The sequence below is a fragment of the Ornithorhynchus anatinus genome, chromosome 18 (assembly GCF_004115215.2).
Source record: "Ornithorhynchus anatinus isolate Pmale09 chromosome 18, mOrnAna1.pri.v4, whole genome shotgun sequence".
Classification (NCBI taxonomy): Eukaryota; Metazoa; Chordata; class Mammalia; order Monotremata; family Ornithorhynchidae; genus Ornithorhynchus; species Ornithorhynchus anatinus.
Window position 1 is genome coordinate 4,447,843 of NC_041745.1, and position 23,089 is coordinate 4,470,931.

Here is a 23,089-nt window from a genome sequence, read left to right on the forward strand (position 1 = left end):
ACATCAGCAGTAGTTAAGTTCTGTGGTAATTCCAAACATATTTGAGAAAGAATTGGGTTTTTATATATTTTTTCTTTCCACTAGGACACAGTGTTCCTCAGCTGTACTAATTTCCAATTAAATCCTTGATATTTAGGTTGGTCTCTCCAATTAGACTGTAAGCACTGTGGGGACAGGGAACAAGCATCTGGCTTCTGTTGGGCCCTCCCAAGTCTTGGCTCAATACTCTCCATTCAGTAGGTGCTTAATAAATACCACTGATTGGTTGACTGAACTCTTATTTTTCAAACAGTGATTGAGTTGAAAAACTCTAGCATTTTTCCAGTTGCAAAACTTGAATAAAAATTAGAAGTTAAGGCTGTTTTCTTTCTGAAACAGCTCAGATCTCAGCCAATTTTAACAGCTATTAATAGCTACTTTAGCTTACAGATGGTTTACAGCTAATAGTGGGATAGCCCGCCTGTTCCATTTCTGAAAAGGAAAGGGCAAAAAGACCCTGCAGCTCCTAGACCAACAGTTCAGAGTTGCCCCTAACTGAATAGAATGGATAACAGGATACCCTGTCAGCCTAAACAGAAGCGAAGGAAATTATCATTTCCCAGGGAGTCTTCAGCACTGTTTATGTAAAAATATTCCGCCTCCTTGATGTTTTGGCTTTTGGTTTTCTTCTCCTAGGAAGGCAGGAAACCCTTGGGGTTGACTTTTTTACTGTTTGTTTCTAAGCAACAGAAAGCCAGTGTATAGAAAAGGGAAGGTTTTTTTAATTAAAATGATAGTTTACCAAGAAATAGAGTATTTCAAACAGCTGATTTTGCATCGTTTTCCTTCGGTGGCTTACCGGCTGGAAGTTAAATAGATGGCTTTTGCCTGTTGTTAGAAGAAACATGTTTACAAACTGTAAGGCCAATTAAGGTTCTCAAGATTCTCATTAACCTCCTCAAATTATTCCCTACAGGCAGAAGGCCCTTTGAAGGCCTCAAAATAAAGCTTAGTTTTAAGAATCAGTTCTAGATGACTAATTAATTACCTAAATAAATGATTGCAAAACACTTGGTGAGGTAAAGGTTCTATGAAGGCTGAACAATAATGTAACTCACTGCCTTCTTCAAACCTGGATTTCAGTGGGAAACATTTATTCAGCTGCTGAATGACTGTAAAATCTGGATTAGGGAAGAAGGGGAATTATAGAGGGATACATTTTTTTCTCCTTTTAGTCAATTTAGAGTTGGTATGGACTTGAAATTTCCCTACACACATTTCTCCGGTAACGCAACTGAGAACCAGTGTGAGCAGTGAAGCAGGAAGGTACCTGTCACATCACTTTATTGATTCCACACCTTCTTGGACTACCCTGGTTTAAGGTTCTGCTTACAAATCCACAATGCTCTCCTCTATATCTTCTAGAGTTTTGCTCACAAGTTCCATTTGAAAATATAGAATAAAATCATAAGTTGCTCTGATTATATGTGTGCCATAAAGTTCTGTAATGAGTTAAGAAACATTTCAAAAGAACTAAATATTGTAGTAATTAAACAAAACTAAACACCATGTTAAGAAACAGATGGCGCTTTCAATTTTCCTAACGGCCATATGTATATTTCTTCATTTCTTAACAGCGCAGCCCAGACCACACTAGTGGAGTTCCAGGGTTTGGGGGGCAGCCCCTGAAAACTTAAAAATAATAATTATGGAATTTGTTAAGTGTTTATTATATGCCAGGCACTGTACTAAGTGCTGAGGTAGATACAAGGGAATTGGGTTGGACACAGTCCCTGTCCCACAGAGGGCTCCTAGTCTCAATCCCCATTTTACTGATGAGGTAACTGAGGCACAGAGAAGGTAAGTGACTTGCTGAAGGCCACACAGCAGACAGAGAACACAGAAGCAGCATGGCTTAGTGGAAAGAGCCTGGGCTTGGGAATCAGAGGCTGTGGGATCTAAACCCAGCTCCGCCACATGTCTGCTGTTTGATTATGGGTAATTCATTTAACTTCTCTGTGCCTCAATGATCTCATCTGTAAAGCGGGGACTTTTAAGTCTGTGAGCCTAAAGTGGGACAACCTGATTACCTTCTATCTACCACAGCATTTAGAAAAGTGCTTGGCATATAATGAGCACCTAACGAATGCCATCGCCCCCCCAAAAATGGCATAGTCAGGATTAGAATCCAGGTCCTTCTGACGTGTAGGCCAGTAGTCTATCCACTAGGCCACGATGCTTCTTACTTGTTGAATCTTGGGAAAGTTATGAGCATTTAGGCCATGTAGAGAGCTGCCTGGAGCCTTGAGGAATCCAAGGACTCCCAGTAGCAATGAACAGTTACTTTTCTTGTTATCATGATTTATTTTCCTGAATCTCCCCTTTTATTTCTCAATCAACTTTTAGATTGAGAGCCCCTGTGGGCCAGGTATTGTGACTGATATAATATCTTGGTACCGCTCCCCGATGCTTAATCCAGCACTTTGCACAAAGGAAACATTTAGCAAATGTTAGAATACAATTACAGCCAGTATTATTTAGATATTGACTAGGTAACTCCCTGGAGAGGTTTTAATAACATCAGTCCCGTTTTAAAGGTGAGGAACTCTGGCGCACTGTCCAGACAAGAGTCAGTGAAATATCTAGGAGAGGAATTTGGCATTTTTATAGTCCAGACCATCTTTCTGACTATTCAATCTGCATGATTCTTATTTTAATCTCAGAACCTAATGGCTCTTTCTAGAATAGATGTTCAGTTATCAGTCAATCAATGGTACTTAACTAAGAGCTTAATGTGTCTCATCTTACGCTGTTGAGTCATCTCCGACCCATAGCGACACCATGGACACATCTTTCCCAGAACACCACACGTCCATCTGCAATCGCTCTCCTAGTGTATCTATAGAGTTTTCTTGGTAAAAATATAGAAATGGTTTACTGCTGCCTCCCGTGCAGTAAACCTGAGTCTTTACCCTCGACTCTCTCCCATGCCATTGCTGCCCAGCATGGGTGAGTTTTGACTCGTAGCCGATTGTCTTCCACTTGCTAGCCACTGCCCAAACTAGAAATGGAATGGTTAGGCCCCTGCTTGACTCTTCCTCCTGTAGTCGAGACTGGTAGAGTACTGGAAACTCTCCAGGTGCAATCCTGAGAGGGGGTTTACTGGGTACTGAGCACTATACTAGGCGCTTGGGAGATAACAATGTGGTAGTTGGTAGATAGCATTCCCTGCCCACAGGCAGAGCTGGGAATTTATAGTGACTCCATAAGATCAATTTTGGGGACTATAAAGGAGGGGGGAAGAGGAATAGGTGTCCTGTGGCAGTGTTGCAAAGGCAGGAAAAAAAGAAAAATAAGAAACCAGGAGTAAAAGAGAGACAAAAATAAGGAAGGGGAGGAAGGGGCGAGGAAGGGTCGAAAAAGAAGGAGATGAAGTGGAAGAGAGAAAGGGAAGAAGGGACGGAGGAAAGGAAGGAAGGAAGGAAGGAAGGAAGGAAAGTGGGTGGGAGGAGGGGAGGTGAACAGATAAAGTCAGGGACAGGGGACAAGAAGGGGCAGGGATTTTTCTCCCTTACCTCTATTGTACTCAATCACTTATGCATACACACAGTCGTAGACAGTACTCACCTCCGTGGCTGTCACCGCCTGGAGGGTGTTTGGGCGTTGTGTATTTCAGCATGGGTGTCTCTTTTTCCCCTCACGTCTTCCTTTATGTTTTCCAGCAGACACTGATCCCACGCCTGTGGGAGAAGGACCCCTGAAAGGCTGAGGGCCAGGCAGGGAGCACGCTAGGTGGGAAGAGCACTGTGAGGGGAAGGGAGATGGGGGGCGAGGGACGAAGGGAAAGAATGGAGGGAAATGGGGAGTGGGTCAGGCGGCTCCTTCCCCTCGACCCTCTCCCCACCCCGCAGCTGCCCTGGGAGACGCCACCCTCCAGGGCCCAGGACTTGCGCAGGATCCGGAGCCCTAGTTCTGGTTTGCCAAAGGCGTGTTGGTGTAGGGACCTGCAACCAACTCCCTCTAGGGATCAGCCCCTTTCCCGTCTTCCTCTGGGCCCTTGATCCTTTCCCAGGGATGAAATGGTCCCTGCCTAAATAATAATAATAATTGTGGGGGAACTGAGGGCCAGAGAACTGAAGTGATTTGCCCAAGGTCACCCAGTAGATAGTGATGGAGCCGGGATTTATAATAACGATAATAATAATAATAATAATAATATTTGTTAAGCACTTACTATGTGCCAAGCACTGTTCTAAACACTGGGGTAGATACAAGGTAAGCAGATTGTCCCACATGGGGCTCACAGTCTTAACCCCCATTTTACAGATGAGGTAACTGAGGCACAGAGAAGTCAAGTGACTTGCCCAACATCACGCAGCAGACAAGTGGCAGAGGTGGGATTAGAACCTACCTCTTCTGACTCCCCAGCCCGTGCTCTTGCCATGAAGCCACGCTGCTTCTCAAGAATCCATTAGATCCCATGTCCCTCTGACTCCCAGGCTCCGGGCTCTATCCACTAAGCAATGCTGCTTCTCTAACCCCCAGCGCTTAGAACACTGCTTGGCACATAGTAAGCACTTAATAATAATAATAATAATAATGGTATTTGTTAATAATAATAGTATTTGTTAAGCGCTTACTATGTGCCAAGCACTATTCTGAGCATTGAGGGGAGGAGGAGGGGGAGATAACAAGGTAATCAGGCTGTTCCATGAGGGCCTCAGTCTTAATCCCCATTTGACAGATGAGGTAACTGAGGCCCAGAGAACGACGATGATGATAGCATTTGTTAAGCGCTTACTATGTGCCAAGCACTCTTCTAAACGCTGGGGCGGGGGGGATACAAGGTAATCAGGCTGTCCCAAGAGGGCCTCAGTTTTAATCCCCATTTGACAGATGAGGTAACCGAGGCCCAGAGAACGATGATGATGGCATTTGTTAAGCGCTTACTATGTGCGAAGCACTGAGAAGTGAAGTGACTTGCCCCAAATCACAGAGCTGACGAGTGGCGGGGCCGGGATTAGAACCCACGACCTCTGACTCCCCAGCCCCCGGCTCTTCCCACTGAGCCCCGCAAATACCCTGAATTATTAGTATTATTATTGTAGCCGTGTGGGAGCTCGGGGCTGGGCGGAAAGTCGAGAGGGGAGATACCCCTCCTCTTCCCCCTCCTCGTCCCCTCCCCAAGATCACACACGCACACACACACACACCCCGGCGCCGACACACTTTTGTTTTGTTGTTGTTGTTACATGCCGGAGCCCTGTTTGCGTTAGGTGAGCGGAGATAAAGCCGGAGGGTCAGAGCAGGGACCGGAGCCGGACTGGTGACCCTGCCTCGATGGAAGACGAGACGCCGCCGGCTCGGTCGGCGGAGAGGTAAGGGGCAGGGGCCGGAGAGGGGCTCCCCGCAACGCTTAGCGCAGCTCCTCCTTGGGCGAACGCTCTCTGGTCCTCTCCCCACCCCGGGGAAGGTGACCCCCCCGGTTTGGTTGGGCGATTTCCCTTCGCCTCGGAAAACAGGACTTTTTTTTAATGCTATCTGTTAAACGCTTACTGCGTGCCACGCACTGTCCTAAGCGCTGGGGCGGATAACGGGTAATCAGGTTGCCCCACGTGGGGCTCGCCGTCTTCATCTAGAGAAGCAGCGTGGCTCAGTGGAAAGAGCCCGGGCTTGGCAGTCAGGGGTCATGGGTTCGAATCTTGTCAGCCGTGTGACTGTGGGCAAGTCATTTCACTTCCTCTGTGCCTCAGTGACCTCATCTGTACAATGGGGATTAACTGGGAGCCTCACGTGGGACAACTTGATTACCCTGTATCTACCCTAGCGCTTAGAACAGTGCTCTGCACATAGTAAGCGCTTAACAAATACCAACACTATTATTATTATTCACCCCCCCCTTTTATGGATGAGGGCACTGAGGCGCAGAGAAGTGAAGTGACTGGCCCAAAGTCACACGACTGACAAGTGGTGGAGGCGGGATTAAAAAAAAATGTTGGCATTTGTTAAGCGCTTACTATGTGCAGAGCACTGTTCTAAGCGCTGGGGTAGACACAGAGGAATCAGGTTGTCCCATGTGGGGCTCACAGTCTTAATCCCCATTTTACAGATGAGGTAACTGAGGCACAGAGAAGTTAAGTGACTTGCCCACAGTCACACAGCTGACAAGTGGCAGAGCCGGGATTCAAACCCATACTCTGCTCCAGCGGGGAGGTCTCTATCTGTTGCCAAATTGTACATTCCAAGCGCTTAGTCCAGTGCTCTGCACATAGTAAGTGCTCATTATATACGATTAAATGAATGAATGAGGTGGTCGCGGCAAGCCTGGTCCCCTGGGGAATTTGGGGTGCACAGATTGAATGAGAAAACTTGGGAACGCAGGGAGAGTTCAGTCGAGGAATAGCAGGGCTGGTAGGTGGTCCAGGGAAGTCATCTGGTCCATCACCCTGCCTCCGGCCAGGTGGGTTGGCTCCATTATTAAAAAAGTGCCTTCAAGGCATTTCCGAATCATAGCGACTCCATGGATATACTTTCTCCAGAACATCCTGTCCTCTGCCATAATCCACAACTTTCCTAATGGTTCTTTCGTTATCATTGTCCTGGTCTCTATCCACCTAGCTGCTGGTCTGCCTCTACTTCATTCTCCCTGGACTTTTCCTAGCACTGGTGTCTTCTCCAGAAAATGTCTTCCTGATGATGTGTCCAAAATCTACTTATCTGAAGTAGAGTTATTTGCCCTTCCAAAGACCACTTTGGCCTATTTTGCTCTAAAATCCATCTTTTTGGGCCGTCCATGTATTCACAAAAGACTTCTCCGCATTTCAGTTTTTAAGGATAAGGAAAGAGAAATCCAGTCACTCTCTAACACTCTCTCTCTTTTCAGCAGTCCCATCCTGTGGAGACCCTGGATCCTCACAGCCAGAGATACAGAGCTGACAAGAAATCAAAGGCTGGTGAGGTCAACTCGGGGATGGGGAGATGAAAATACAATTTCTTCACACCCATTTTTGCCGCTAGACCTATATGACAGACTGTGAAAAATGTTAATTTTTTTTCAGCCAGCCAATTCAACTAGGCAGAGCTTTCTTTCAAAAGTATCCCCATCTCTGTACCACAAGAGCATCCTTTATTTTGCATCCTTCATTTAGGATTCTAAGAACTGGTAGTCTGTGTTTTAATTTCAGCCATTTCCCCCATTTTTTATAGTATTTATAGAGCGCTTACTATAAGTCAAGCACTCTTAAATGCTGGGCTAGACACAAGGTAATCAGGCCATATACCGTCCCTGTCCCACATGGGGCTCACAGTCAAGAAGGAGGGAGAAGTTACTGAATTCAACTTTTCAGTTGAAAAAACTGAGGCACATTGGTTTGCCCAAGGTAACAGCATGCAAGTGGAGCAGGGATTAGAAGATTAGAACCCAGGTCCTCTCTCTCCCAGGCCCACTAGGCCATGCTACTTCCCATATCATATAACAGTATACAGTTAGGGTTAATTTCAAAAGTATCTTCAAAACTGAACCACAAAGTAATGTGGATGCAGTTTTATTGAAAAGTTAAGGTTACCCCTAACGTATAGCATCCTATTCAGCAGGTATCCAGTCTTTGTTAAATCAGTGCTTGGCACATAGTAAGCGCATAACAAATACCATCATTATTTGTTAAAGGTAGCTGTGTTAACCTGCTAAAATGGAAATCAATCAGCCCAGACTTAGAAAAGCTTATACCTATGAAAAAGACATTTGCCTTTGTTGAGGAGAGTTTACTGGAAGGAAAATCAAATCCTTGTTTCTGCTAGTTCTCTGTTTTTACTACTGCTCTGTTAAAAAAAACAAAAGCTCTCCTATTTGAAGTCACAAGTTGTCAAAAAAAAATATTCTTTTGCTTAACCATTCTTGTAGGAACCAAGAAAGTTATCTCTTTTAACTGTTTTCAAAAGATGCTAAATGGATATTATTTTTCTCACAGAAAACCTACTCTAGATTTTTCCATTCTTTTTTCACATTTGGAAGGATGACAAAGGATATATATGTGCTAGCATACAATTTGGATAATTCAGGGCCCCCAAATGTTCTTTGACCTAAATTATCTGTATAGTTCAGGTAAACAATTTTTTCAGAACTCTTCAGGTAACTGAGACCAAGGTGTATTCTTAGTCTCAAGCTCTCCAGATAATTTGCTCATGTAGATCCTGTCAAGGCAGTTTCAACATTAATCACCTATCTCATGGGATTTCATTTACATTGTCACATTCACTTTAGCTTGCTTGTTTTTGTGTCATATATGTATTACCTGATTGAGGAGGGAAAGAGGGGGTGAACTGCTGTTCTCCCATGTTTAGTGAAAAGTTAAGTGGTCCATTAGAGCTTGTCTGGTGCCACAATACAAACACCACCAATATGATGTCTGTGTATATTTACCAGGTGCTAGCATATAGCAGCCATCAAGAGGTCCATCCAGATATTTCTGAAGTACTTATGGTGAAAGTCTGTAAGCGTTCTTGCTAGAACTAATGTTATTTAAGCAAATATACTTAAGCCATACCTTTTCTAAGAGAAGATTAATTACTAACAATACCATTTTGTTTATTCAACATTTATAAGTTGCTTCAAATACATCTATTGAGAAAATAAATTCTATTTACCTAGAACTGTATTTGCCTTAGTTTCTTTAATAATATTTTAAAATATGAAATGATGACTTGAAGAGTCCATTTGTATGTAAATATGAAGCAGCGTGGCTCAGTGGAAAGAGCATGGGCTTGGAAGTCAGAGGTCGTGGATTCTAATCCCGGCTCTGCCACTTATCAGATGTGTGACTTTGGGCAAGTCACTTAACTTCTCTGTGCCTCAGTTACCTCATCTGGAAAATGGAAATTAAGACTGTGAGCCCCACGTGGGACAACCTAATTACCTTGTATCTACCCAGCACTTAGAACAGTGCTTGGCACATCATAAGCACTTAACAAATACCAAAATTATTATTATTATGTAGTTAATTGGTCAAACAATTCCATTTATCAGGAAAAAAAGAGTTGAATGTCATGTCAGTGAATTGTCTCAGGAAAAAGAAATTTAAATTTAAAAACAAATCCTTCAATTGTGAGAAAGGCTGAAGAATTTTGCCATTCTTTCATACCAATGCTAATTAATAATCATGAATGCCACAGAGATGGCATTTGTTACTGAATTGTATTCTCCAAGCACTTAGTACAGTGCTCTGCACATAGTAAGTGCTCAATAAATACGATTGAATGAATGAATTTGTTCAATATTAGTTTACATATTTTCATTTTAAAATACACTTTTAAATAAATCATTCTGAAAATTTAGCAGATGAAGGTCATTGCATTACAGCTAAAGAATTATTTTTTCATAATTCATTGCTAAAATTTAAACTAATTTACAGGTAACCACACCTGTTGCTGTCATACTCAGAGCTGACCTCTCCTGACAAGGGAAGGAGATTTCTAGATTTTTGACTGAGTCCTCCTATAAAAAAAGATGAGGCCCTTTAAGGGGGTTTGGAGGCTATAGTGCAAAGAGCAAAAACCAGGGGGAATCAAGGAAGGAGAATTCCTGATTAATTTAACCAAGGCAGTCTCAGAGAAATGAACTTATGTCCTACATGTAACCTTTCTGCTGCTTCCTACCTGGCAGCCCGCCACCATCTTCAGGGGAGAGGATTTCCTGAAAGGAAACATTAGTAGTAGCTTATTGTTCTTCTCCACCCTTTTCCACTGGCATCCTGAAGACTCATGACAAATCTTGTTCATGAAATAAGATGAGGAGGAGGCTCTGAGTATCTAGAATATAGAAGTTTTCTTTTCTGCACCTACATATGAGCATAGGGATAGGAGCAATGTTTTCCTAGATTAGACCAGTTGTCCACCCAGCCCAATATCGTCTTCAGCAATGGCAACAGGATATCCTTCCTATTGGTTAGGGATGGACTAACATCCTAATTTCCATTCCACATCCTTAACCTTTCCTTTAGAAATACATTTTGGACAGAGTTAAGCCAAGCTCTCTGGAACCTAGTGATCAGATTCAACCTGCATAGCTTCCTGTGGTAACAAATTCCATATGTTTACTAACCACTTTGTGAAGAAGTGTTTCCTTTCGTTTGTTTTGAACCCATCTCCTTCAGGCTTCAGTGGGTGCCCCCTGATCCTGATGTCGTGGGATATGGTGAACAACAATCGCCGGTTCTCTCTGCCCAATTCCTGATTTTTTAGATTTCAAACTATCTGTCCCTTTTTCATAGAAGGAACACGTGAAGGCGATATTACCTCAAATAAAATTTAGGAAGTTGAGTTCTCTGAAAAGAACTGTAAGTACCCAAAGATTCCTCAGGGGGAATGTAATAAGATATTTTGAGAAACAGGCAGGAAATTTAGGACACTGTTTGTAAAACTTGTATGACAAAAGTTGTCATGGTGCCCTGTGGTGATAGCTGTTAAATGCTGGTCACAAAAGTCTATATTCTTTGATGGAGAACCTAACCCATTTTTGGACCCAATATGTCTGTGTAAATGGTTGCATGTATGTATACATGTGAATATACACACACATTGGTGAGCTCATTTCATATAAATATCCTAAATAGCTACACATTTCTTATATAATCTCTATCCCTGTGTCCTCCTCTGCATGTGAAGTGCAGGTATCAGAGTAGGGAGGACATGGAAAGGACCGTTCCCTTCCATGCCTTGGGAAGGTGACCCCAGCCACGGCAGCCAAGATGGCTATGAAGTGGCAGCAGCAACTTTTATTCTTCCTGTTCCTACTGCTGTCACTATGACAGCCATCCCGCTGCTGTGCTTCATACTGAGCCCCAATGAGAATTCTGAAGAGCCCTGAAAGAAGAAGAAAAGAGAAAAAGACAGAGAGAGAGAGAGCAAGCCACGACTAATATTTCAACTGCTCTGCTCCAGATCCAGCTTTAGCTATTGTGTCTCTGTGATGTCAGAGCTAGTGGAGACAGCAACAGCAGCAGTTTCTACTTTTATCGGGTCCACCACTTCTGCTGCTTCTCTCTGGGCAAAGATATCGGATTTGGAGCATGTAATTACCCTTCTCCCCCAAGTGGGACTGAGCCCATTTCCTCCTACTCTTCCCCACTGACTGCTCCTACAAATGTTTCAGTAACCTCCATGGCAAAGCTAATTATAAATTATAATAATATAAGGGCTTTATTGCATCATGAGTCAGAGTGAGTAAAATGAGGATAAAGGATTCTTGCCACAGGAGGGAAATCAAGGCTTCCAGTGCTCTAGGTGACGAGTATAGTGGAAAACAAAATTCTCTCTTGTAAATTCATCCCTAGGCCAGTTTATTTCCTTCTTTTTTGGGACTTAATTCCCAGAGCGTATTTTGCCCATTCTATCTTCTCCGCAGTCTTAGATACAATAGTAATGATGATGATAATACTATAGAATGTTAAATGATTTTCTGTGCTTACGTGACAGGGTCGGTAAATGTCACTGTGAGCAACAGTGGGTCACACCCAGCCTTGGGCTGTGAGCCTGCTTCTCTGAATGATGCAATGTAATTCAGGGTCAGAGAGAGATCGCTTATTTCCAACAACGCCCTAAGGCCTTTCATTAATACAAGGACAACTCCTAAGCCTGAACAGAGTGGCCCTTTCACATCCAGGACAAAATCCCAGTGCTTTCTTTCTGTAGCAGGGCACAGGAGCTGGGTTGGGGAGTCTCTGTTAATGCGGAAGAGGACAGGACACCTTTAGCCGGAATAAAGTCAACAGCAAGAGAAGGGCAACAGAAAAGCAAACCCCCTAGGTGAGGGAAAGGTAAATAGGAGGAGTAGGGTTTGTTTGTTTTTTAAAGAGTCATCCTATCTCAACCAACACCAAACTGCTGTTCTGAGCTCCTCTGGTGTCCAGGACCAACACCATCGAGGAACGTGATCATGCATTTGCCTTCTCTTCCTCCACTTGCCCCTTGTAGACATATCTGGGACTGCCTGAGTCATCTCTCCCAAAAAGGAACACCACCAAACTACTGGCCTCCTAATGGCCACACTGGTTAAGGATACAATTCCAGAAAATTCAACCTTACTGTTCTGTAACGGAACTAGGGAAGTAGCATGGCTTAGTGGATAGAGCACGGGCCTGAGAGCTGGAAGGACCTGGGTTCTAATACTGGTTCTGCCACTTATCTGCTGTGTAACCTTGGGCATGTCACTTAACTTCTCTGGGTCTGTTACCTCATTTGTAAAATGGGGATTAAGAGTGTGAGCTCCATGTGGGATAGGGACTGTGTCCAACCTGATTAACTTGTATCTATTCCAGTGCTTAGAACAGTGCTTGGCACATAATAAGCTCTTAAGTACCATTATTATTATTATTATATACTCTTTCTAGCCCCATGTGGGACAGACTTTGTCCAACCTGATTACCTCAAACCTACCCCAGTGCTTGGTACAGTATTTGGAACATACTAAGCACTTAACAAGTACCACAATTATTATTAGAAATATGCTAAGCACTAGGATTGATATAAAATGATCAGATTGGACACAATATATCGTAAGTAGTAGCATGGCCTAATAAATGAAGCATGAGTCTGGAAGTCAGAGGACCTGGATTCTAGTCCTGGATGTGTCACCTGCCTATTGTATGGCCTTGGGCAAGTCACTTAATTTCTCTGTGCCTCAGTTACCTCATCTGTAAAATGGGGATTAACAACGAGAATCGTAGTGCTACTTATTGGGCCTTTCTGACACAAAGAAACTCTACTGATTGTAAAATGGGTAGTCTTTCTCCCTAGAATTTGGGCTTGAGTCACCTAGTTACAAGTCTTTACGTCTCCAATGGCAACTCATCCAGTTAGTCCAGACCTATTCCCACTCAATGTAATTCTGTCTATAGATCGCCCTACAATAATACGGAATTAGATGAAGGGATATTGAACCATGTGAGTTAATTTTTCTTAAACACTTCAAGATATTTCTTGGAAGGTGTTTCTTGACTCAATACGTGGTGTGTATATGTGTTGTTGGTCTTTATAGCCTGATTCTGATGGTGACCCCAGCTGTTTTGGATCAAAAGGCGCCTTAGGGTTTCAGCATCCTGTGAGGTAAGTAACTTGGCCAAATTAGCTGTATGGATCTTTGTGGACAGGGTTTGTGTCTTCCAACTCAATTGTACTGAACTCTCCCTAGGGCTTAGTACAGTTCTGCACACAGTAAGCGCTCAATAAATAGCAGTGATTGAAAAATAGATTGATTTTATCTGCTTGAGATCAAACAGCCCAAGGTGACCTGAAACCTAATCTGGGACTAGAGGGGGAGGAAAAGGTGAAGAAAATGAGAAAAAGGGAGAGGGTCAAGAGGGAGAAGGGACAAGAAAAAGGAGAAATGGGAAAGGGGGGATCCTGAGCAAAGGGAAAATATAGAGAAGGGTGAAAGGGGAAGGATGGGAAGAGGGGCAGAGGGTGAGAGGAAGAATTCAAATGCTTGAACTGCTGCCACTTCAGCTCAGAGGCTCTGGCAGAAACACAGACGTTTACCTGGAGTCACCACTATCATGACCCTGAAATACAGGCTCTCACTGGAGCAAGGAATAAAAAAGTTTCAGGCATGGAAGAGAGATGGGATTTCATAAAATAAAAATTGCAGCACTTCTTAAGTGCTTACTTACTTTGTGCCAGGCACTATACTGAGGTAGATACAAGATCATCAAGTCAGACAGAGTCCATTCAGTGCCCACCTTACATGCCTCAGCCCTGTGGTAGAGCCCTTCTGGCTTGGGCTGCCCCAAGGCTCAAGCCCAAATGGCTGCCCTTCCTTTCCACACCCCTATCTGGAAACCCCCTGCTGCTCCTACACCCTCCCCATTTTAGACCTAATTTAGGTCAATGAGGAGAGCCTCTTCTTGGCATCTGGAATGTAGTGAATTCATACATGCGTAGCAGTCTCTGTGCAGCTGGGGCTAATAGCTTCTAAGACAGAACAACACATGAACCCAAGCATTCATCCATACAGCTGAAAGCTGGAAAGACCCTTCACTTAAAACTACAAGAGTTCCGGGGACTGTTCATATCTGTCAGCTTCTAAAAACTATTCAGTTACCCAGGACTTGGAGCTCCTACTGACCCTAACACTAGAAGGGCAAAATGAGCATGAAGGAGAAATACAAGAAAAGTTGTGTGCAGAAGTCTTTTACTCAGAGGTCTCTGGAGGAGAAAGAAGGTCTTTCTCCCTAGGACAATTTTTCTGAAATGGAGACCAGGAATTTTGTGCTCTTTTCAGTTTCATTTTGTGTAATTGTTTTTTTAAAATTAGGCTTTACTTGCCAAGATCTAAGCGTCATGAGTATCTACACAGCTCTGGAGAGAAAGTTCTGGCCAGTTTCCCAGTGCAAGCCACAATTCACTTCTACAATGACGATTCTGACACCGAAGATGAGGAGGATGAGGATGAATTTCAGCCCTATGAATTGGGTTTTGACAGCAGCCTCCACAAGGTCGAAAACCCTGCTGAAAATGACCCAACGCTAGTCAGCAGTGAGGAGCATCCCAGTGAAAGCTGCCTCTTGGATAAGGATCTCAGCTGGAAAAGCGAGCTGTCCCCCCAGCCAGTTGGGGGTGTTTTTTTAGGACCGTGAGCCCTGGCTGATGTGTCCACCTACCCTCAAATTAGCAAAACCAGTGTCAGTCTGAATGCCCACCAACTGAGCAGTTTAGTGCACGGTTCTCAACTACCAGCTCCAGGGGCCATATCACCTGCTATTTTCTTCAGAACCAATGTTCCTTCCACTCCTCCCTCTAGCAGTCTCAGGGCTTCCTCTTGTGGCCATTCCAAATCTTCTGTCTGCTGGTTCCTGCTAGTTGTTTTTTTTGTTTTTCACATGGCCTTTTAACAGTGCTCGCCCAGAAAACAAAGCATGAAAACCCATCAGGTTTACAGGCCAAAGAAAGATTTGTATCTACATGGGCAACTTTCAGCTTCATTACTTGGGAGATGACCAAATTACAGAAGAATAACATCATCGTAAAAGCTCCACTGAGAAAAATAGCCTAATCTTCTATCTCATTCCACCCAGTGCTTTGCAGGCACTAAAATGGCCATCATTTTTTGAACAAGCCTCCTTATTTAATATCTCTGTTCAGTGAAGATGATTTTGCCACTGTTAAAGACCTGGTTTGGCGTACCAGGTTTTTGCTCTGAAAGAAGTTATCAAATTCATGCACACACACCCTGAATATTTTCTAGTTTTAACAAGGAAAGGGAAAGATTTGTCTGGGTTTTTTATGAGGATGTTGTTTCTTCGTATAAAGCTGGTCAATCTTTAACACCTTCTAGTTCCTGACCACAATGCACAGTATAGCAATCTTTTCTGGCCAGGCTAAAGCAATTATACAATTATTACTATTCTTTCTCCTTTTTCCAGCAACTGAAATTTTCCATATTTATTTGACTGTAAGATTCAATACATCACCAAATCTTTATAGATTCTGAGAGGAAATATTTATGAAAAAGGGTTTTTTTTTACATTTTTGTGGTTTCAAAGCTGTGTGTCCTATCTATGACTCTTATCTTTCTTGCAATCCCTAAATCTGGTCTACCTATTAACACCTTTTGCTGTCCCAGCTCCCTTTTTGTTAGCTTTTCTCCTTCTTTCCTGGGCTGCTTAGCCCCACTGGTCTTATAGGCTGCAATTTAATGGCTTGCCTGGAAGGTAGAGGGATATTTTAGAACAATTTCTTCTCCTGGAAAAAGTGCCTCTTAGCATCCAATAAATAGGGTCTATCTCTCTAGTTAAGTGTGTCCTGCAGTGTTTTGCTGAGTATTTTGAGAATTACTGTCATCCTGTAAATACTTTGTACAGTTTCTACCCATTTGTAATAAATATTTTAAATGAAAACATCCAACGATATCCTTGTGACTGTCTAACCTAATGTGGAAATTCTGTCAGAACAGGGTCTATCTTGAAAGGTCTTTTTCTCCCTCCTCTAGACAGTAAACTCCTTGTGGGCAGGGAATGTGTCTACCAAATCTGTTGGATTACTCTCTCAAGGGTTTAGTACAGTGTTCTTCACACAGTAAGCACTCAAATAACATTGATTTTTTTTCCTTTAGAAAATTTTACCTTTGTTCTTTGGTTGAAAATGCAAAATCTCATCCCATCTCGTTTTTAAGTGAAAAGCACCCAAACCCTCACTTCTCCATATTGGTACTAATTAAAGAATACTAGCAAAGATTTTTAATTGTATTTAGCACTTATCTACACCAGCACATAGTAAGCACTTGACAAATAACAATAAAAAGTCATAAGGTAATGGGGAGAAGGAAGGGAAAGATGGGATGACAAGGAACTAGTGAAGGGAGGGAGAAAAAAGCATGGAGTGAGAGCTGGAAGATAAATTCTAGAGGTAAAGGGGCAGGGACCATGGTTAAGCTAATAGGAAGAAGTTGTGGAGGTCTTTAATCATTGAAAATGGATTGAGATTCTCTGGGTCCAGGTCCCAAGACAGTTTAAGTGTGGTTCTGTGAGGAGAAAGGAATAAGTTGGAATATGACCCCAGGGATTCTTTTTAGCCTGGATGGTGGGAAATAGCCTGCATTAATCCAGTAAAGGAAGGAATCTTGGCGAGGAGACTGAGAAGCAGAGACATGGAAAGGGTTTGTGAAATTTACTCAGGAGACTAAAGAAGACTGAGGGAAATACATTTTGAGGCTATTGTCCATATGGTTTTAACCTTAGTTGATCTCTAAGGTTTAGCAAGACTTCAACTACCACCTCTACGCAGATGATTCCCAAATCCACCTCTCTAGCCCTGACCTCTCTCCTTCTCTGCAGTCTTGCATTTCTTCTTGCCTCAGGGACATCTCTACTTGAATATCCTGCGGACACCTTAAGCTTACCGCATCACAGAACGCCTCATCACAGAACACTCCAACTTGGCCTCCCCTGACTTTCCCAACACTGTAGGCGACACCACCATTCTTCCTGAAAAGTGTTATTCTCAACTCATCTCTCATTCAACCCACATATTCAATCTGTTTCCAAATCCTGTTGGGTTTACCTTCACAACATTGCAAAAATCCACTCTTTTGGAAGTATCCAAACTACCATGCTGATCCAAGCACTTATCATATCCTGACTTGATTACTGCATCAGCCTCCTTGCTGACCTCCCTGCTTCTCCTTTCTCTTCCCACTCCAGTCTAATGCATGGATCATTTTTCTGAAATCCGTTGAGTCCATGCTTACTCGCTCCTCAAAAACTTCCATTTTTTTTGCCCATCCATCTCTGCATCAAGCAGAAACTCCTTATCACTGTCTTTCAGGAACTCAATCAGCTCCTACTTTACCTCACTGGTCTCCTACTACAACCCAGGTCACACACCTTGTTCCTCTAATGCCAACCTTTCTCATGTTCCATAGGGGCTTCAGGTAGACTTTAGGAGGAATCTTAAGGTACTGAGCTCAGCCCCTCCAGTTAAGAGAGAGTGAAAAGGGAGAGTTATAAGCATTTTGAATGGCCCTTCAAATTATGTTTTCATTGGAGCCTGGACTCTGGATACTTAATTTGAACTCGTTTAGATTATTTTAACAATCAGGTTTCTGCTTTAAGTCAGTACACATGCATTATTGAACCTAGAATTAGATTGAAAGTTCCCTGCAAGCTAGTCCTGTGTCATTTTCCTTCACGGTACTCTCCCAGGCACTTAATATAGTCGTCCAAATACTGTAGATAGTCAATGATTACTACTGATTTATTGAGTTCCCTCAGGATGCTGAGTCCTGTAATAGGTATTTGTTACTCCCCAAGAATAATACAGACCAAATTTAATACTTCAGAAAGTGCTTCAAAATCCACTCAGATTAAAGTTACCTTAGTGGATACTTGGCAGTCTTTATCTAAGGATTTCAGAGCATTTGTTTTCTTCTCATAATCTACTGTGCATTAATTTTCTCCAATGATCCAAGCGTTACCAGCAAAAAAAACTATGGACATTTTATTACAAAATTCCACACTTCTCTGTGGCTATCATTTAACAATAAAACATCATGTCAATTAGGTTGCTAAAGCTAAAATGAAGTAATCCAAGGGAAATGTTAAGAAGAAATTCTTCAATTTCTTGACATCTTTTTAAGTTTTGGCTTTATTGGGTTAATTAATCAAGGACCTGCCTTCTTGACCTCTGAGTGCACCTTTCAGTGACCTCTGAGGGCATCCATCTTGTGAAGGAAGGGGGTCAACAGGTGAAGAAGCTAAAGCTAAGGAACTCAATTCCACAGTTTGGTACTAAGGAGAAGTCAATTTTTAATAAGCATTTTATCATTGGGATATCATCAGCCTCCAAAGAGATCCTGATGACTTTTTGACTACAGTGCTTCACATGGGCCATATCTCATTTTGTACTAAGCAGAGCCCAGTGCTTAAAGCTCAATAAACACTAAATAATTATGTTGATCACTCTAGGATGGAAGATTTATGTGGTAGTCATGTGTGTGCCTTAGAGGAAGAAAAATTCAATTAACCATCATAATTTTCTTCCCCAGGCATATTAGACAGCTAGTACCATTTACATCTGCATTAACTAGAGTTACTAAGATCTAGAAATCTACCTGAAAATGAATCAAACAAGTGACAACACACCTGAATCCAGAGCCCTCCCAAGTATAAATTCACATTTTTTTTCCTCAAGGGTGGCCAAACTTCATGACAGGCAGGACAAGAAAATATCATTCACAAAATTGTTGAAGCACAGAATCTCACCTTCATGACTTTTCAGGATATTGTCTTGGGAAGGACTAAACCTCTAGGGCAGATGCCCAGGGAGATCTTTGTATTAAGGCAAATATTTCTGGTGTTGGTCCCTAAAGGCTCTGATTATTTTACAACCCGGCTGACTTGGCTTTGACCTAGGTTTGACATTCCTAAGGTGAGTGGGGAAGCAAGTGAGACCCTTGCGACAAGTGCCTAAAGTTAATATGCTTTGTGTCAAGTAGAGACAGGACAGCTAACCATCCAACTTGAGTGTCAGGAATAAAAACCAGTTACTTCAGACTCAGCAGTAGAGTAATACATTCTGATTCATTGCTCCTGATGGCACAGGTCTCTGTTTGCCACAACTGCCAGGGATGTGTGGTTAGAACTCCTGGACGCTGCTCCAGAAGTGAGTGGGGGCCACTGCTGTTATCTTTGCTGTCCAGCCCCTGCTGGCAGAGCTTCTTGCTATTGCCTTGGCCCAGAACCTGCCATGGCTTTCGAGCCAGGATGGGGGGTAATACTGATTTTTGGATGGCAGCAGCAGCAGCAGCAACAGCAAGGAGTCCAGACAGTGAATAATATATCTGTGATTTTTACATTTCTGGCTTTCACCCCCTCATTCCTTCTGCCCGTGGCCTTATGTCCCCTAATTCAAACATCTTATCCCTTTTTGCTTCCCTTTAGCCATTTCCCTTCTCTGCCTTTCTCTTTTCCAGTATTTTTTTTAACTTCCCTCCTACCTGTCTTGTGGATCCTCCCTTTTTCTCGAACCTTTCTCTTTTTATTACCTTTTCAGCAAGGCTTCAGCAAGGTCCCCACCCACTCTGAGCTCACAAAAATCCAGTTACCTTACATCACAGATCTGTCAGGGATAGCCTTCTTTTACATGTTACTCTGTGTCTCTATTAGCCGTTTCCAATTACATACTGAACGCCTTTCGGCCCACTACTCTTGTTAAGGGGTGAAGTGAAATCGTTGAAGGCTAAGTGTTTTGCCCAGAAGTGGTCAAATGATAGAAAAGGCCAGCGGTATATGGGAAAGTTGTCAATCAAATGGTGATCAGCAATCCCTGGGTCCTCAAAGCAAAAAATCAGGGACAACTTTAAAAACGATTGTAAAACACTGTGGAAATAAGGCACTAAAGAAATCTCCAAGAGACTTTCTCATTCAACTTTAGTAGGACTATTCCGGGGCCAGAGACAGAAGTGGATGGGCAGGCAGACTAGAGAAAGAGTTTGGTCAAGTGGCAGTGTAACATTAGTTGCATAATCAAATGCATTTGTAAATTGTAAACTGGAAATTTTGCATCAGCCAACTGCCAAAATCTATTTTCTCCATTTTGAACGGAGCTTGATATATTAGTGCTAAACTGATTTTGATGTGGTGGGCTCATGACATGATTTGATAATCAGCAGAAGGCCAATTTGTCTGGAGATCTGAACTGCAACTAATTTGGAAAAGCAAAAAATAGCTCAGATAGTGGAGTAAAACTGAAAGGGCACCTGACTGTGAAAAGCAACCGTAATTTCAATCAGTCAGGTCAACTGTGACTACTTGAACCTGCTTCTTTCCCAATGTCAAGTCAAAGAAGAGAAGTTTCAAAGGAACTGAAACGGCAACCAGGAGAGCCAGAAACTAATACAAGGCGGAGTCAAAATTTTGCATTTCTCAGGAAAATGAAGTTTTTTGAGTGTGTGGAAGAGATACAGATAGATATAGATAGATCTTAAGGAGCCTGAGTGCCTCAACTCTGCAGGTCACCAGGGCATTTTTTACTATTATGGAAAATTATTGTCATAGCAAAGGGAAACTTTCTAAAATTGTCTTCCATGGCATACTAGTACTAAAGCAAATCTCAAAGGAATCCTAGTTGCTCAACTCCAAATCATGCTTTTCTGGTTTTCTTTGACTAATTATACACAGACTCTGACACTGAGCATGTTCAGTTTCAAAAATCACCATTGTTACTGCTACCCACTTTCTTTCAGATAAGGAAGCCCAAGAAAATGTTTGTTGGGGAAATCTAAAGAAATATATCTGATAAAACTCCAACCCCTTTTATCATTCAAAAATATTTTTGAAATTTTGCAACTGAAATCACACTTCATATATTAAATTTAACTCATGAATAACAAAATCCTGAAATTGAAAGTCTGTGATGGAGTGTATTGATTGCCATTTATGTAAGATTTCCAGTATGATTGAGCACTTTCATAATTTTTCATAAATATTTTTTTACCCTTTAATGAGACAGCATGCCAAAGGGAAAACGTGTCAGTGGGCACTGGCTGCAGAATAATTAAACCCAGGAAAATACCTTTAAGTAATTTTTAATCAAGAAAATAACTTACCTGTCTAAAATGGCTAAAGACATTTCCTAAACTCATCAAGTAAGGAAAAAAGTCTTATTTAACCCGGTGCACTAACTACTACTAATCTTGTTGGTGACAAGAAGCTACTGATAAGGCCAGGACAAAGAGGTGAAAATAAGGGCAAGTTTAGGATTTGGCTTCACCGATGCCAATTTCTTTGAGGGATTGGATATCTGATCTGATTCCGTTTACTTCAGATCTTTGAGTAAATCATTAAACAGGTATGTTTGGGAGGGTAAGGAGTTAAAAAACCCCAGTACCAATGTTTGATTTACCCAAGTTTTGTTTTGGAATCACTTATCTATTGAGCTGACGACAGCATAAATACCTTCTAAATACCTCAGGGGATGAAAGTATGCTGAAAGAAGCAGGTGAAATTTAGTTATTTTTCTATCTCCACTCAGGTGCGTGCCAGAGTTAATATAGGAATAGCTACCTACTTCGTGTCCTGTTGCAACACACCTGCTGATGGCCTGCCCCACATTCCAAGTCCCAAGATGCCCTAAAAAAGATATTGTAAAAATAGTCTTTTAAAGTCAGCGGTGACATTAACCAAAACTGGACAACTATAACTTCTGCAAATAAACTGCCAATATGCACAGGCAAACATTCTCCAATTTTATCCCAAAGGGGCAGAGTTATCCTCAAGGTTAAGTAAAGGTCATCAGTCACTGCTGTACCACCACTCAGTGGTGATGGAAAAGCAAAGATTGGGATTGGGGCCTACAGATTTCACTTAAGAAACAAATGGCCCCATTTTGTCTGTTCACTTAGGTCACCTCTGTTAGTTTTCCCATAATTGGCCTAGCTCCGTAGTCAAGTGAAATGACAGATTCATCACTGATAGAATCTTTGTCCACAGTTTACGATCCTCTAATTTGTGTGCCTGCAAGGCAAGGGGGCATTTTTCTAGTCTTTTTCATTCTATGAGGATTTATGTCTCTTCAACACCAGACTAATTTAATCTTGACATTAGCTGATTCAGTGACATTGCTTACACTACCTGGCAGGCTCACTAAAATCTTCAAAAAAAATTCAAATGACCTATCATAACAAGAAATTACAAACAGAATAATAGATGGCTTTGAAGTAATTCAAGGCTGTAATTCAGAACCTTATGGTTAGTGTTGGATTTCAAGAGCCCCAAATGGATTCAACCCTGTTGATCTGAAAACCTTTCTGCCTCTCAACACGTCTTCATAACTGTTGTACTCAACCGCAACACTCCAACTGATCTCAGGTACAAACTTCATGCAAGTGGGGAGGGGCATCATTTGGCAAGGGGCAAATGAAAATTGCCAAAACTCTTGTTCATCCCTGAGTGGCCTACTTTCTACTCCTTAGGTTGTTTGGATATTTTATTTGGTCTTTGAAAGATATTATTAAGCTTTCAAAGGGCAGGGGCTGTGGCTTCTATTAATAGGGGTATTCGTTAAGCGCTTACTATGCGCCACTGTAGATACACTGGGGTAGATACCTGATAATCAGGTCCCACATGAGGCTCACAGTCTAAGTAGGAGGGAGAGTTTGTATTGAACTCCCACTTTGCAGATCAAGAAACTGAGGAACAGAGGAATTAAGTGACTTGCTAAAGGTCACACAGTAGCTATGTGGCAGAGCCGGAATTAGAACCAGGTCCTCTGACTCCCAGACCTGTGCCCTTTCCACTAGGCCACACTGCTTCCCATGCTGCCCCTATTTTGATTGTTCTCTACTAAGCACTCAGCACATTGCTCTGCACATGAAAAGTGCTCAATCCCTATTTTCCATTAATGGACTGATTATTCTTGAAAATTTTTAAAGTGGTCATGAACTGAACTTTTGATACATGTCATCTCCCCCATTTGGATTGTAAATGTCTTGAGGACAGGGTTGCTGTGGTCTACAATTTCACTGGAATTTAAAATGGATCTAGTTCAGAACTTTAAACAATTCATTAATTGTCTTTGGAATTCACTTCTTTTCCTGTTTTGACTTTTGGGTAACCATACAAGT

At 42.3% G+C, this 23,089-nt stretch overlaps 1 protein-coding gene and 1 non-coding gene across 3 annotated transcripts; one reads left to right on the forward strand and one right to left on the reverse strand.

Annotated features, from left to right (window-relative positions):
- Window positions 1-2,998: 2,998 nt before the first annotated feature.
- Window positions 2,999-3,136, reverse strand: LOC114805604. Its single transcript, XR_003753575.1, has one exon. It is a non-coding gene; the product is annotated as a small nucleolar RNA SNORA7 (small nucleolar RNA).
- Window positions 3,137-5,148: 2,012 nt separating this feature from the next.
- RIPPLY3 (ripply transcriptional repressor 3) lies at window positions 5,149-15,868 on the forward strand. Of its 2 annotated transcripts, none has more exons than XM_007667172.3 (4): window positions 5,149-5,357; window positions 6,866-6,932; window positions 13,010-13,077; window positions 14,285-15,868. In XM_007667172.3, exons 1-4 carry the CDS (start codon window positions 5,320-5,322, stop codon window positions 14,604-14,606), a joined length of 495 nt encoding a protein of 164 aa, XP_007665362.1. In that variant the 5' UTR covers window positions 5,149-5,319; the 3' UTR covers window positions 14,607-15,868. The 2 variants fall into 2 exon arrangements, with proteins under 2 accessions (XP_007665362.1, XP_007665361.1); XM_007667171.3 differs by having other exon boundaries at window positions 5,151-5,357; window positions 6,863-6,932.
- Window positions 15,869-23,089: the final 7,221 nt, after the last annotated feature.

Bases quoted from the DNA above. Each gene is read 5' to 3' on its own strand.
- RIPPLY3 (XM_007667171.3), top strand. From the start codon at position 5,320: ATGGAAGACGAGACGCCGCCGGCTCGGTCGGCGGAGAG. The intron at 5,358-6,862 runs GTAAGGGGCAGG...CTCTCTTTTCAG, and splicing joins CCGGCTCGGTCGGCGGAGAG to CAGTCCCATCCTGTGGAGAC. The intron at 6,933-13,009 runs GTGAGGTCAACT...TGGTCTTTATAG, and splicing joins TGACAAGAAATCAAAGGCTG to CCTGATTCTGATGGTGACCC.